This window comes from Callithrix jacchus, chromosome 11, assembly GCF_049354715.1.
Source record: "Callithrix jacchus isolate 240 chromosome 11, calJac240_pri, whole genome shotgun sequence".
Lineage (NCBI taxonomy): Eukaryota > Metazoa > Chordata > Mammalia > Primates > Cebidae > Callithrix > Callithrix jacchus.
The window spans coordinates 17,877,779-17,892,528 of NC_133512.1; the positions used below are offsets into that span (position 1 = coordinate 17,877,779).

Here is a 14,750-nt window from a genome sequence, read left to right on the forward strand (position 1 = left end):
CATGATGTCAGGTGGAGCTCTCTGCGCTTTGCTGGCAGAAGGTCTTTGCGGATGGAAGTGTGGGGAGGGTGACGTGCAGTACAGAGCAGGAACGATGGCTCTGCACGATGGCAGCAGACAAAGGTTGCCATGGCAAGCCTGCTCGAGAGGCAGGAGGGGATGCTGGTGAGGTCTGACACTTCCGGCTGCTGATGCCGTGAGCAGAAATGTCCTTTCATCTTCTGCTTTTTTTCAAACCAAAAAATTGGCTTTTCTTCCACAGGAGCTTTCAACCCCTATTAAGAGACCATTTCTGCAGCCCACATTTGTCCAGCCTCACAATGACAGTTTGCCATTTGATTCAGACACCCATCGCTGTGCGGACGCCCACAGCTATGATTACAGCTCTGAGGGGATCGATGATAACACAGGCTGGCTCACAGGCTGTCACCAGGCTCCTGTACTCTTCGGGGCCTCACCAATTACAGACAATCAGCCTTGTCTGCTGGGAAGGGTGAGCTTCCAGCAGCAAACACAGACCCTATTTCTTGCTTTCATCCAGAAAAAAAAAACTGGGCTCACAGGAAGATTGTGTTAAAGCTGGGGCTGAGCGATGCCAAGAATATTCCTACCCAAATGCTAGGGGCTTGTGTGCTCTCTCAAAAAACGAGGTTGTCTTTAATGAAAATGCAACATGTACGTCTCTGGACACCAACCCAACATGACGGTCAGGGATGAGCTGGTGTCACCATCATAACTCTGGTTGTCTTTCCGACCAGCCTTGGCTGTAATTTGCCTTTGCTGCTATGCATGTTCCACTAACTTTCTGGGTGGACCTCAATATCCTTATCCATGAAAAAGATTGTCAATAATGCAATCACTCCTCATACATATTTTGAGGATGAAGACAGTAACGTAAAGCACAAGACGTAGGCTAAAATGAAGCCAAGCTCATAGTTGCTATGTAATGAGAAGTCGCTGTTATTATAATAGACACACCTTATATCATGGGGGCTTGATAAGATTTTTTTGAGAAGTATCTAATTAGAGGAGCCATCTTGGACTGCTGAAAAAAATGGAATATGAAATTATTTCTGTTATAAGATGCAATCACCTAGTAACGCTTCAATTTTTGTTTTGTTCCATTTTGATTTGGGGCGGGGGGAGCATGAATTTTCAACATGAACAGCCAGGAGAGCCCCGGGAGTAAGCTGATCATCCTGGAAGATGGTTGCACTTCATCCTGAAGAGTATCCTTCAAAATGTTTTTTATAAGAATGAAAAATTTGATGCAACACAAATATCTTAGATACTATTTATATAGATTGAGACACATTATAGAAAATCATGCAGTACTATTTTTTCAAAGAATATTTAAATAGTGGGAAACACATAATAAAATGATAAGGAAAGCACCATGTGTCGTATTATTTCAATTTTGTTTGTAAACATACATTCACATGTAGATACTGAAGTAACAGGGAATATGACAAGAAAGCTCCTATGTCCTCTCATTTTTATGGTAAATGTCCAGTGTCTAGGTAGAAAAGGGGCAATCTTTTTTTTTTGAGACAGAGTCGCACTCTGTCACCCAAACTGGAGTGCAGTGGCACAATCTCAGCTCACCTCAACTTCCACCTCCCAGGTTCAAATGATTCTCCTGCCTCAGCCTCTCGAGTAGCTGGGATTATAGGCACATGCCACCACGCCCAGCTAATCTTTAAAATTTTAGTAGAGATAGGGTTTCACCATGTTGGCCAGGCTGGTCTTGAACTTCTGACCTCAAATAATCCACCTGCCTCGGCCTCCCAAATTGCTGGAATTACAGGCATGAGCCACTGCACCTGGCCCATAATCATTGTTTAAAGTGGAATCGTAGAATCAAGGTTGCCATCGAAGACAATAAATTGTCAGTGTGGAAAACTGAAACGATGTGGAGAAAACCAGAAAAATCTTCCCAAAAATATAGAAGAGAAGATGACAAAAAAGGGAAATATCAAAAGAAAGAGAGAAATCATGGAAGAGATACTTAATCTGTGGAAAATTGAAGCCCCCGAAAAAGAGTGGTGTGGCCAACAATAACTAACACACAGTAGGAGAAAAATCTCCACACTGCACAGAGCTGAGTGGTGGATCAGCAGGGCTCAGCAAATGCTAGGGAGGGCAAAATGAGAGCAACAGGCTGGGCACGGTGGCTCACACCTGTAATCCCAGCACTTTGGGAGGCCGAGGTGGGTGGATCAGGACTTTGAGACCAGCCTGGGCAAAATGGTCAAACCCTGTCTCTACTAAAAATACAAAAATTAGCTGGGCATGGTGGCAAGAGCCTGTAATCCCAGCTACTTGGGAGGCTGAGGCAGGAGAATCGCTTGAACCCGGGAGGCAGAGGTTGCAGTGAGCTGAGATCGTGCCACTGCACTGCAGCCTGGGTGATAAGAGCAAGACTCCGTCTTGAAAAAAATGGGGGGGTAACAAATGGAAAAGTAGATCTTGGCTCATGTATGAAACTGAAAGGAAATGTAAGTCAGCCACCAGCATCCAGGCCTCTTGTAAAGCGGTAGACCATGCATGCCCTTGCCTGGCCTCTGCAGGCACACAGCTGTCCCACTAGGTCCCTGATTGCAGCCACCCTCTGTCTCTGGACACTCAGACTCTGCTTTTTGTAGGCAAGTGTGGTGAAGACATCCCTGGAGAATCAGGACTGATGTCCCAGAGGCTGGAAAGCCGGCTGGCGTTCACCAAGGCAAACTGCAGTCAGCAGTGCATCGGCTATGGACGGTGCATAGCAGCCCCCTCCCCTCGCTGGAAGGGCACCTGTGACAGCCTATCTTTGCTGTGATCTTGCCCAAGGAGGCTTCTCCAGCTGCATACCCACTGACAAGAAGAAAATTGTGCTGGGAATGAAGCACGCTGCTTTTGCTGAGCCGTTGTTGCTGCTGGGTAGACGGGTACAGTTCACAGCAACATACTGAAGCTTTGCTTACAACATAGCTGACGTTTTCTTTCCCTTCCCTCCTCCCTCCTTTCTTTGAGGCTTCCTTCCTTCCTCTCTCTCTCTCTCTTTCTCTTTTTCTCTCTTTCTTTCTTTCCAGGCCAGAGTGTAATCGCTGCAACCTCCACCTCCTAGGTTGAAGCAATTCTCTGCCTCAGCCTCCCAAGTAGCTGGGATTACAGGTGCCCGCCACCACACCCAGATAATTTTTGTATTTTTAGTAGAGACAGGGTTTTACCATGTTGGCCAGGCTGGTTTCAGACTCCAAACCCCAGGTGATCCGCCCACCTCGGCCTCCCAAAGTGCTGGGATTACAGGCGTGAGCCACCGTGCCTGGCCTGACATTTCAATTTCATCACCTCCCTATTTAATATCACTTATGTCTGATGGAAATTGGGATAACCAAAGAATTCAAGGGAGGAGCACTTGGAGGGAGAGCTCTGAGCCTGGCCACAGGGCTTGTGGGTCACAGAGAAGGCCGCCATCAGTCCCCAGTCCCGGCATGTGGCCTGTTCAAGGTTCTCTTCATCATCCGGGCAAATTAGAGTTCATTTTATTTGCCCCAGATTCTAGGAATAGGCATTATAAGCAAGTTCCTTCCATGACTCTGAAGCACACTGGATGTGGTAGCCAGATTAACGCAGAACCAAAGATTCAGGTCTTGGTCCCCAGAATCTGTGATTGTTTCCCTTACAGGGAAAAGGTGACTTGCTGATGTGATTAAGTTGAGTCTTGACTCGGGTGATGATCTCAGATTGCCTGGATGGATTCAATCCAATCGCAAGTGTCCTTAAAAGTGGAAACCGGCCGGGCGCAGTGGCTCACACCTGTAATCCCAGCACTTTGGGAGGCCGAGGTGGGTGGATCATGAGGTCAAGAGATCAAGACCATCCTGGTCAACAAGATGAAACCCCGTCTCTACTAAAAATACAAAAATTAGCTGGGCATAGTGGCGCGTGCCTGTAGTCCCAGCTACTCGGGAGGCTGAGGCAGGAGAATTGCTTGAACCCAGGAGGCGGAGGTTGCGGTGAGCCGAGATCGTGCCATTGCAGTCCAGCCTGGGTAACAAGAGCGAAACTCCGTCTCAAAAAAAAAAAAAAGGGAAACCCACTTTCTTATCTTATATGTGGTCAGAGGGAGATGTGGCCATGAAAGTGTGAAAGGAAAATAAATCTCGGGACCCCCAAAATCACTAAGCCAAAGGGCTTAGTGGGAAGTCAAGCTGGGAACTGCTTAGGCCAAACCTGCCTCCCATTCTATTCCTAAAAGAGATAGCTACTAAGATAAAAAGCTACATGCCTCCCTCACAAGGAATTTCCTTTTGAGCGAAGGGCAGAAAGTCACAGAACTCAGTCACCCCTCTGCCCACTGACATAGCTGCACATCTGATCGCCTCCTTTGGAAAGGCTAATCAGAAACTCAAAAGAATGCAACAGATTGTCTCTTTATCAACCTATGACCTGAAAGCTCCCATCCTGCTTCAAGTTGTCCTGCCTTTTCAGACCAAATGTATATCTTACATCTGTTGATTGATGTATCGTGTCCCCCTCAAATGTATCAAACCAAGGGCACATCGTCAGGATCTCCTGAGACCATGTCACGGGCAAGCATCCTTAACTTTGGCAAAATAGACTTTCTAAGTTGATTGAGACCTGTCTCAGATATTTGGGATTTGCAAAAGAAAGGTCAGAAAGATAGGACACGGCTGGCTTTGAAAATGGAAATGGGGACGTGGGCCAAGGAATTTCGGGAGCCTCTAGAAGTCAGAAGAGGCAAGGAAACAGATTCACCCTGGGCCTCCAAGGTATCAAGTTTGGTTTTAGCTCAGTAAGACCCAGGTCGGACTTCCGACATACGGAACTGTAAGGTAATCGATTTGCCTTGTTTTGAGCCACTAACATTTGTCACAACATCAACAGAAACAAATACAGGGGCACGGAAAATTCTCAGTCCCATTGCACAGTCTTAGGACTGGAAGTGGCGAGACTTGCCCGCTAGTTTCATGCGGCCACACCAGCCGTGTACTTTGCACGAAGGTGCTCTCCAGTCTGTGCCTCACTGTTCCCACCCACTGAATGGGCCTTCGCCAATTCTCAGAGCCTTGTGGAAGACAATTTCTGAAGAGGAAGCCCCTTTTTCCCAATGTTAACAGTGCTTTTCTAATGAGACTATCATCTCTTTGACCCAAGAAAAATGATCAAGGGAGCGTTCTGGGTTTAATATAGTTCATATTCCACGCTAGGAAGTTTTTTTTTTTTTTTAATGCATCAAATCCAAGTCAGCCCAGTGCCATTTGTCCTGCAACCCCTGTGGGATAGAAATCCCATCATGATTGTCATTTGTCTGTCTTGCTTCCTGGTGTAAACTCTGACACACAGTCACTCTCAACAACACACGTTACATGAAGAGAATGAATTCAATTGGTGCATAGAAGCAGCAGCATCTTTAAGTAAATGACTGGTTCAAAGACAAACAGCATTTCTAGCCTCTGAAGCCTGGTCACAGCTGCCACCTGTGCTGTCCTCAGAGGAAGATCACAGGCTGAGCCACACAGATACGGGGTCTGTAACTTACCAGCTGGGGGCCAGTGGGCAAGCTACCTACTGTTCTGGGCCCCGGTTTCCTCCCCTGTAAAAAGGGGTATTAAAATGTTTCTTCACTTGTAAAAAGGGGTATTAAGATTCATAGTGTCATTATAGAATTAAATGAGCTAATGCCTAGAAAATGCTGAGGCACAGTGGCCGGCGATGGGAATCCCATGCACATGTGCGTTACTGTAGTTGTTATTTTCAGGCACCCACTGTGTGATAGCCACTGTTCTACCTCCCATAGCTAGGGGCCTGGGGAACTGAGTGTCCTGCCCTGGGGAAGTGAGCGAAAGACAGTACTGGGATCCTAATCCAGATCCTGCCAATCCCCAGACCAGCATCTTCCCAGGACATCGGTTTTGTTTATTCTCCAGGAGAAATCTGAGGACCTCGCAAGAAGCATGAGCACCTCTTTTCCCACCTGCAGCTGCGGTCCTGTGCAGAGCCCATGCATCCCCAAAGTGGCCCTCCTTACTCCCACCTCCTGTATCCCACCTTACCTGGATCACTCCTCCCCCTTCTCCGGCTTTCACAGCCAAAAAGGCCTCTGGTAGCTCCAGCATCTTCCCAAGCCAGTCCATCATCACAGTCTCCAGTTCTGTACATGCTGGGCTTGCGGCCTGCGGTGGGGAGAGGGAAGGGATTAACCAAGGGCCAGGCATTGCAGAATTTTGGGAACAGCAGTAACAAGGGGACTTAACCTTCCACTAAAGCCCAGATTAAAATCACCCATCTCAGAAATGATTCAAAGGCCTGAAGCATGTTTGACCTAGACTCATGCAAGGAGAGTGGCTGGGAGGGAACACATGGGCTGCCATAATGAACCTTACTCCACTGAGTCCCACTGCAAGGACACTGAGGCCTTGCTAGAATATTCATTTGTTCATTTATAGAAGGGTCCAGAAAGCCCACTGGCAGACTTTCCTTCATAGTCACAAATGAAGGGAATGAGGAAGTGGGCACTGGGCAGCTGTGACCCTCTGGGCATCCTGAGAAGTCATTGATCTTGTCTTTTAAGCTCCCAGTGACTTTGCTCCGTGAACTCTCCCCTCTCTGCACAGGCTGGTCTTGGGCTCCACCCAATGGTGGATTGAGCCTCCACCTTCATAAAGGTCTCCAACATAAGGGGTCCAAGGCGGGGCTCTGAGGTGCTCTTGTGCCTAGATATGCATCCTGATGTGTCACTAGTATGATCTAAGTGAGAAGAGTGCCTTCTCCCTTCTGGTCAGCCCATCCTGCTGGGTTCTACCCTAGCCTGGCCAAACCCAGCTCTACCAGTAGCCTATGTGCTCTGCCAGGGACCAGGTATCAGGCAGCGCAGCCTGAGAGACAGCAAGACTCCCCCTTCAAGGCCCAAGGGGAATCAGATTGTCCTAGAATGAGCAGATAGAGATGGATGCCAACTATGCCTGCAGGGAAAGAATGGGTTTGGGCCAACAGAGCTAAATGAAATCCGCTACAATATCCAGTGAAAGACAATGCTCTTTAGGAGAGAGTGTGCTCAGCTCAGGCCACACTGAGGGGGCCCAGGCCAGCCCTGGCCAGCGGAGAGGAGGCCCCGGTGCCCGGCAGAGAGCAGTCCAGATACTGGCCGGAGTCAGTGATGGGTTTTTCAGCCCTGCCTATGGGGCCTTTGATGCCTGATCCAGTGCCCCAGCCCAAAGAAGAGCAAGCGCCAGGCTGGTGAAGCAGAGGTGGCTCAGCAGGCCCTTCGGCTCAGGGCTGTGAATTCATAATTAACAGCTCCTCTTATGCATCACAGCATGCCACATAGACTGATGCCCACGAGTCCACCTGGCTCCAAGCCACAGACAAGGTGAATGCTCTGGACGCCGAAGGCCAAGGACAATCCCTGGCCTTTGAGGAACTCCCCAGGGTGCAGCAGCCCTTGGACCCTGACCATCAGCAGGCAGCTCTACCTCCAAGCTGTCTGCATTTTGGAGGAAGGCGTCTTTTCTGTAAGGCTGTCCCTGGAGCAGAGAGCCACGGGCAGAGCTAACCCTGCCTGCCGTTCTTCAGAGCAGGGACCTTTCTAGGCATTTTACCTCCAGATAGGGTGGGACTGGTGATGTGCAGGCAGGAGCTAGGCCCATTTCCAGAGACCCCCTGCTTCACAGCTCTCAGCACATCTGCTGGGCTGGTTGGGGCCTCTCCCCAGGCAGCAGTCCTGGCTAAGAACAGATGGAATGAGATAGGGGCAGTAGCAGTTTTCAAGCTTTGGAGGATATAGCAATTCTCTGAGCTGCTTGGGAAAATGCGATTCCCAGTCTTGGGCTATAGAAACTCTTGGCCCTGGACTGTGATGTTAGTTCATACCAAGTGCTTCCGACACATGCTGTGCAGAATGGACTTTGAGCTGCTGAGACGTTCTCTGTTCTGAATCCCTACTTTCTCAGAGGCACCCTCTCTGATCTGAATCCTTTCTCCTCTCTGCAGCAGTGGCTTATCGGCCCACAGATGGCACTGCCATCTGCTCAGGTCCCATGTGCATAGGTACCGTGTCCCCACCCCGGGATCCCACCACAGGTGGGACCCTTTCTCCAGACACACCCAGACACTCACCCAGGAGAAGCCAATACAGCCGATGGCCCCACACAGCATGTCTGCAAGCATGGCCGGGTACGAGCTGGCTGTGGGGAAGTAGGCGAAGAAGTAGGGGCTGTGCCAGTGCGTCACCTGCATGGGAGGATGGAACAGCTACTCAGGAGCGAGAAAAGCCAGGCCTCAAGAGAGTGAGGGACCCAGGTACACCCATGGCCCCCAGTCACCAGGCTCAGCCAGACCCGGAGTTGGGTCAGTGCAGTTCCCCAAATGTCAGCCATCCCTGTAAATGGAGCATTTACACATCACCTTACCATACCCACTCGCTTTAAATCAGCTCCTCCTTTTTGATACTGGAACATACTTGCTAGCTCATAAGGAAATGTTATTTCTCCAAAATAAAGTGGAAAATCCTTATCATTTTCCATAACAAATGTAGTCTCAAAAAAACCACACTGTGCTTCAAGTTCTTGCTCCCGTGCTCTCTTCAGTGCAGGTGCTGCCCCAAGGCTGATTGCTGTGTGCCAAAAGCTTAGTTTTCCTAAAACTACTCTAAAAAAAATAAACTCTCCATTTAAAGAAAAAGAGCCTGATTTTTGAGGTTTCTTCAGTCAAGCCACAAACACGCATCTGGTCTTCCCACTGCCCCTGGCTCTTCTAGAGGAACCGAGTGGTTCCCTCCAGCCAAGCAGCTCCATCAGCCCCCAGACATCTCGCCTTCAGCCTGGCCACTGTCCTTTGCCATTTGCTCTGGCTGGGGGCATCCCACCCTTCTGCAGCCCATAAGGTGCACACCTGCCGTGCCGTGGACAAGGCACAGAGGAAAAGCTCATGTGGGTTGGGAGGGGACCCATAAGGGACAGTGACAGCTCCATGTGGCACACTTGGGGACAGGGTTTCAGGATCCAGGAGGCAAGGGTTGAGGTGCACACCTAGGCAGGAGCCTCTCTGGGCTGGGAAGGTCTCCATGGTAACAAGGGGCCAGCTTCAAACATCTCGGTGTCTGAAAGGATAATTCGGAGAGGACAGAGGAGCAGGTATAGCCTAGTCTTTGCATCTTTAAATTTGTTTCTGCCAATGTAGTGCCTGACCTGGAACAGAATAAAGCTCTCAGGACAACCCTCAGCCCCTGTGCAGGGAGAAGGTATAGAGACTGCCATTCAGACCCCTCTCGGGCTGTGACCATGCACTGCTTTCCAAGAGACGTTGTCCTGTTCCCCATCGTCCCTTGCTGGTGCTCCATGTCCATCTTGCCTGTGGGAATCGCATGGTGTTACCTGGACTGTAAGTTCGGCAGGGACTCTGATTTGCTGGGCTGCCCTAGACAACTGACTGCACCTCTCTGTGTGAGGCATTCCCTCAGATAAAATGAAAGCACATGCTCTGGTGCTTCCTCCAGGCCTGGCTCAGAATCCCAGGAGCTGAGGATATGCTCTGTCTGGCTTGGCTGCTCTGCTTTGAATGTGAGTGTCTGCACACCATTCGTGTCGAAATCCTAACCCCCAAAGTGATGGCATCAGGAGACGGTGTCTTTGGGAGGTGATTAGGGCATATGGGTGGGGTCCTCTTAATAAGATTAGTGCCCCCCCACAATGGGATTAGTGCCCTCGTAAAAAGATGCGGAGAGCTGGCTACCTCTCGGTTATGTGAGTACACGTGGGAAGGCGGCTGTCTGTAAACCAGGGAGAGAGCCCTCACCTGCACCTAATACCAGTCTCAGACTTCCAATCTCTAGAACTGTGAGACATCAATGTTGTTTAAGCCTCCCAGTCTACATCATTTGTTAAAGCAGTCCAAGCTAAGATATTATCGTTTCACATGGTCTGGGAAGAGATCCAAACATTTCTTTCTCAATAGCACTCATCATTAGGTACATGTTGTCTAAGACGTAGCACGAGCAATCCCCTGATTGTGAAGGCAACTGACTGAGAAGGCTCACCAAGAAGTCGGAGTGTTCAGAAGGTGTATTTAATAATCACAGCCACCCCAGGTCTGCCAGGGCTGGGGGAGTGGTGGAGAGAGGGCGCTAGCACAGTCTAGGTTTGGGAGCTCAGGTGCAGGATGTTGGTGGTGAGGCTGAGAGGCCGAGAGGAGCTGCGTAGGCTGTGATGCCTTCAGCACCGCAGGTCCAGGCCCACGGCATTGTTAGGGGCTAAAAACATGCTTAAATTTATTTCATAATCAGGAGGAAAAAGAAGTGAACTTTCAGGTTAAAGAAAAAAAAATTTATGTTAATGTATGCGTCTTTATGCCAATGCATTTGTAAAGCATAATTGTCCCTATTTCTAGGGAGGAAGGAGCCGATGAAGACAAAGCCCCTGGGGCCCAGGAGAGTAAGAGCAGCCGGGGCCTGACTCGCCCCTCGGCACCTGGCGACCCTGCGTGCCTTTGTCTCCCTCCCCTCCCTGTGGCCCCTGGGCTGGAAATGGACAGAAGCGATTCTTGATTAAGGACAGATGTGTGCTCCTTTGCTTTACTCTCCGCTGATACTCACAGCAACATTTGAGATGGCTGGGCCTGAACTTGCTCTGCTCACAGCCTGAGAGCTCACCTGGTTTTCTGCAATCACTGCACCTGGTGGGTTGCAGCTCCCACCCAGGGGCCCTGCCCAAGACCTGTGCGTTTCTCAGCTCAGCTCCGCGCAGTGAATACCCCCATAGAAGGAAACAGAAGACTTCTAATCCTCCCTTCAGTCTCCTGTACTCCCCACTGCTGACATTTAACCATGCCTCTCCTGAAGGGTTTTATGCTGAACAGCTTAGTGTATTTGCACAATTTCTAGCAAGAACCTGAATCCCGTTTTTTGCTCAAAACACAAATGCCAAGTGAGAATCCCCTGGAAGAGGAAACGGGAGTAGTGTGGCGAGAGAAACCGGTCCCTGAGGTCCAGGGCCTGACGCCTAGCCCCGCCCCATGATCAGAGGCCTGTGACCTTGGCCGACCTTATGACTTCCCAGGGCCTTAACATTCTGTTTGAATTGGATGAGTGGGGCCTGATGGTCCCAGACCCCTCTTCTACGAAAATCACATGTCGTTGCTCATGGGCCTTACAACCACAGACAGGCCGGGTGGTGGCAGCAATCAGCCAGTGCAGCCCAAGGAGATTTTCCCTGCCTGGACTCTGCACATTGTTGCATGGAAGGGCAGGTTTGGCCATCCTCATAAACATTCCTGATCTGGAAACTGGCCGGGCGGCAACTCCCTGGACCCCTGACCAGGCCAGAGCCATATTAACCAACAGGCGTTTAGGTGAACTCCTTGGCAGGGAAAATCTACTATGGAAGCATAGAGTGGAAGGGAAGTTTCTCTGAGCTCCAGCCCTGCTGCCCTGTGAGTGAGTATCGGAGATGGCAGCCAGTCCCATTTATTTCTGCCCTCTGTGTACTCCAGGCCTACTGGCTTCAGAGAAAGAGGGCTTCCTTGGTGGGCAATGCCATGCTGCCCACTGTCAAACTAAATAAAGCATCCCTTCCACATATGCTAGTTACCTTTTGTTAAACACAAGGATGGTGGAAGTGCCCTTCATTTGGGGCAAATGACTTACTTAAAAGCAGCCACCAGGGGCTTGTTTCCTGATGCATATGAGGGCATGCTGTATGTACCGGGTGTCTGCGGGCAGGGAATGAGTCTCAGGGCACTTGGAGGAAAGAGCCTCACTGCCTTTGGAGCACACCGGATTTGGGTTGGAATCCAGTGTCATCATTTACTAGCTGTGTGACCTGAGGTGGACCACCTAAACTCTCTGAGCCTCAATTTCCTCAGTTGTAAAATAGAAATTACAAAAGTTTCTCTCCAACCTGACTGCCATGAGGATTCCTTGAAACAACATGTGTGAATTGCTCAGAGCCCAGTAGGTGCTATTTGAGTGCCAGCCCTCCTGTTTTCTGACCTCGGGTGCACACCTACCCCTGGCATGATTATCTTCTCAATGTCGTTAATGATGTCCTCGAAGGTGTCTGGCTCCTGGGGGGCAGCAGCAGGGATCAGCGGCCGCAGGTAGCCAGGCTCCACATCAGGGTAGACCTGGCGTCCCTCAATGCCTTCCAGGTAGTTGGCCACATAATCCACCATCTCCTTCCCTCTCCTGCGGAATTCACTCGAATTCATGGTTCCTGGGCTCTGTCAGACGTGAAAACTGCAAACAGAGAGAACATGATTCAGTAAGTAAATTTTGAAAACTCCTGAACTGGAAGACGGGGATTCCAAGCAAGCAGTGAGTAGGGCCACCTGGGCAGTGACCACATACCCTGGAGACCACTTGGATCCCAAGTAAGGGAGCTTTCCCTCCATGTCTGAAGGAGGTAGAAATCGCACTGGATTTGGGACTATGACAAAAGCTGCATCTCCTCTTTACTAGCTAGCTATTCGACTGGTCTCTTTATTTCATTTTCTGCATTAGTGAAATAGACTAGAAGCACACGTTTATTTTCTTTCTTTTTCTTTCTCTCTCTCTCTCTTTCCTTCTTTCTTTCTTTCTTCTTTCTTTTTTCCTTTTTTTCTATTGACAAAGTCTCACTCTGTTGCCCAGGCTGGAGTGCAGTGGTGCAATCTTGGCTGCAACCTCTACCTCCCAGGTTTAAGCGATTTTCATGCCTCAGCCTCCTGAGTAGCTAGGATTACAGGCACCCACCACTGTGTGGATACTTTTTGTATTTTCAATAGAGACAGCATTTCACCATGTTGGCCAGGCTGGTCTCAAACTCCTGACCTCAGGTGGTCCACCGGCCTCGGCCTCCCAAAGTGCTGGGATTACAGGCATGAGCCACCATACCCAGCCTATTTGCATAATCTATTCTAACTTTAATGAAAACACTGGTCCAAGTCCTGCCTCTGCCCCTTACCTGCCTTTGAAAGAGACAAACTTGCCCCTTAGAGCCCCTCTCCTCATCTGGGAAATGAAGACGGTGATGCTGACCTCTCAGGAAGGTATGAAGGCACAATCACACAATATACCCAAGCCTCGGCTCAGAGCCTGGGGCAGTGCACCCCCTCAAAGTTAGTCTTCTTCCCTCGTCCTGATTCCACCACAGATGGAGCTGCACCTTTATGCCCCATCTGCTTTTCAAAACGAATGCTCTCCTCCCTCCTAGCTTAAGTCATATGCAGGCAATTCTCCTTATTGCTGGTAGCCGTATTCTATCTACAGCAGTTGCCATGAACTCTGAATCAGTGAATACTGAACCGTTTCTTCTAGGGGAAATACTGTTTCCTAAAGAGTGATCTCAACATTTTTGTCAACAAATCAATACAGAAACTTATGTGTTTTTAAAAGACACCGTATTTAGCATATATCGATTCATTAACTTTGGACTCACAGCCAACAGCACCATCACTCTTGACTGGGGAATCTTCTCTAACCTGGCTATTTTCTCCATAAGGCACATCTTGTGCAAAGGATGGCTAGGCAGCACTTCTGCACCACATTTGGTGGTCATTTTAAACAGCAAAATTGCCAAGGGGGAAAAAAACATTAAAATGTGAAGGACATGGCACTAAATAGACAGAGAGAAGGACACATCTTTCCAGTATGAGAGCTGAAGCCAGAAGGCAGCACGTCCGCGTGTTCTGCCTCAGCTGGGAACACGTGCATTGGACAAGCACATTCTCCACCATGCTACACATATGCACGTCCCTCAATGGTCTCAAAAGCACCACGAGCATAGATATTTATTGACATTGGGGGTTACACATAAATTTTAGCAAGTGGGAGAATTTGCCTATGTGGAATCTGTCAATAGGAATCAATTGTATTTTCAAAACAGGACAGTTAACAACACAAAGAAAAAGATAAGCCTAGAATCCCACCACCCAAAATTCTGGCATGTGCCCTTCTAGAATTTTTATTTTATTTTATTTTGAGAGGGATTTTCACTCTTGTTGCCCAAGCTGAAGTGCACTGGTCTGATCTCGGCTCACTGGAACCTCTGCCTCCGGTGTTCAAGTGATTCTCCTGCCTCAGTCTCCTAAGTAGTTGGGATTATAGCTTAAGTCATATCTTGGGGTGCCCGTCACCACCCCAGATAATTTTTGTAGTTTTAGTAGAGACGGGGTTTTGCTATGTTGGTCAGGCTGGTCTCAAACTCCTGACTTCAGGTGATCTGCCCACCTCGACATCTCGAAGTGCTGGGATTACAGGCATGAGCCATCACTCCTGGCCTCTAGAATATTTTCTATTTGTGAGAGACAATTGCATGCTAACCAAGGGATACATTTTCAAATCCCTTTCATACTCTAAAGTTGTATAATTTAAGACGATTATCCCTTGGGAGTAAAGTGCTTAGGATGACTCTAAATTCACTGTTATTAGCAATGCCGATGACCTTAATATCAGCTTCCCAGCAATTCTCCATTTTCCCCATTGCCCAAACTGGGACTTTTAACAATTTTTGTGAGGTTAAAAGTGGTAAAGAAAAATTGTTCTCCGGACACTTGTTAAAAGTGACAAGATGGATTTTACCCAAGACTACTGCAATAGGGATAAAGTGTTACAAAAGGGCAGGGACTGGCTCAACTACGGAAACAACAGGGCACAGAGGGACTTACGGTCAACAGGCAGATGAGAAATCCATGGGTGGAAAATTACTAAGATGAACTTGGGTCAGTAACAAGGGTGGAGGGGGAAAAGGAACTCTGATTGGATACAAAAGCTG

At 48.9% G+C, this 14,750-nt stretch overlaps 1 protein-coding gene across 3 annotated transcripts in view; it reads right to left on the reverse strand.

Moving 5' to 3' along the window:
• The window catches only part of DDC (dopa decarboxylase), a 103,391-nt gene that overhangs the window by 68,272 nt on the left and 20,369 nt on the right, over positions 1 to 14,750 (reverse strand). For all 3 annotated transcript variants that reach the window (XM_009002174.5, XM_009002175.5, XM_002751414.7), the window contains exons 2-4: positions 12,007 to 12,235; positions 8,122 to 8,235; positions 6,060 to 6,179 (exon numbers count right to left, since the gene is read on the reverse strand). In XM_009002174.5, coding sequence (XP_009000422.1) covers positions 6,060 to 6,179; positions 8,122 to 8,235; positions 12,007 to 12,207 — 435 coding nt within the window. In that variant the 5' untranslated portion in view covers positions 12,208 to 12,235. The remainder of the gene's footprint in view (positions 1 to 6,059; positions 6,180 to 8,121; positions 8,236 to 12,006; positions 12,236 to 14,750) is intronic.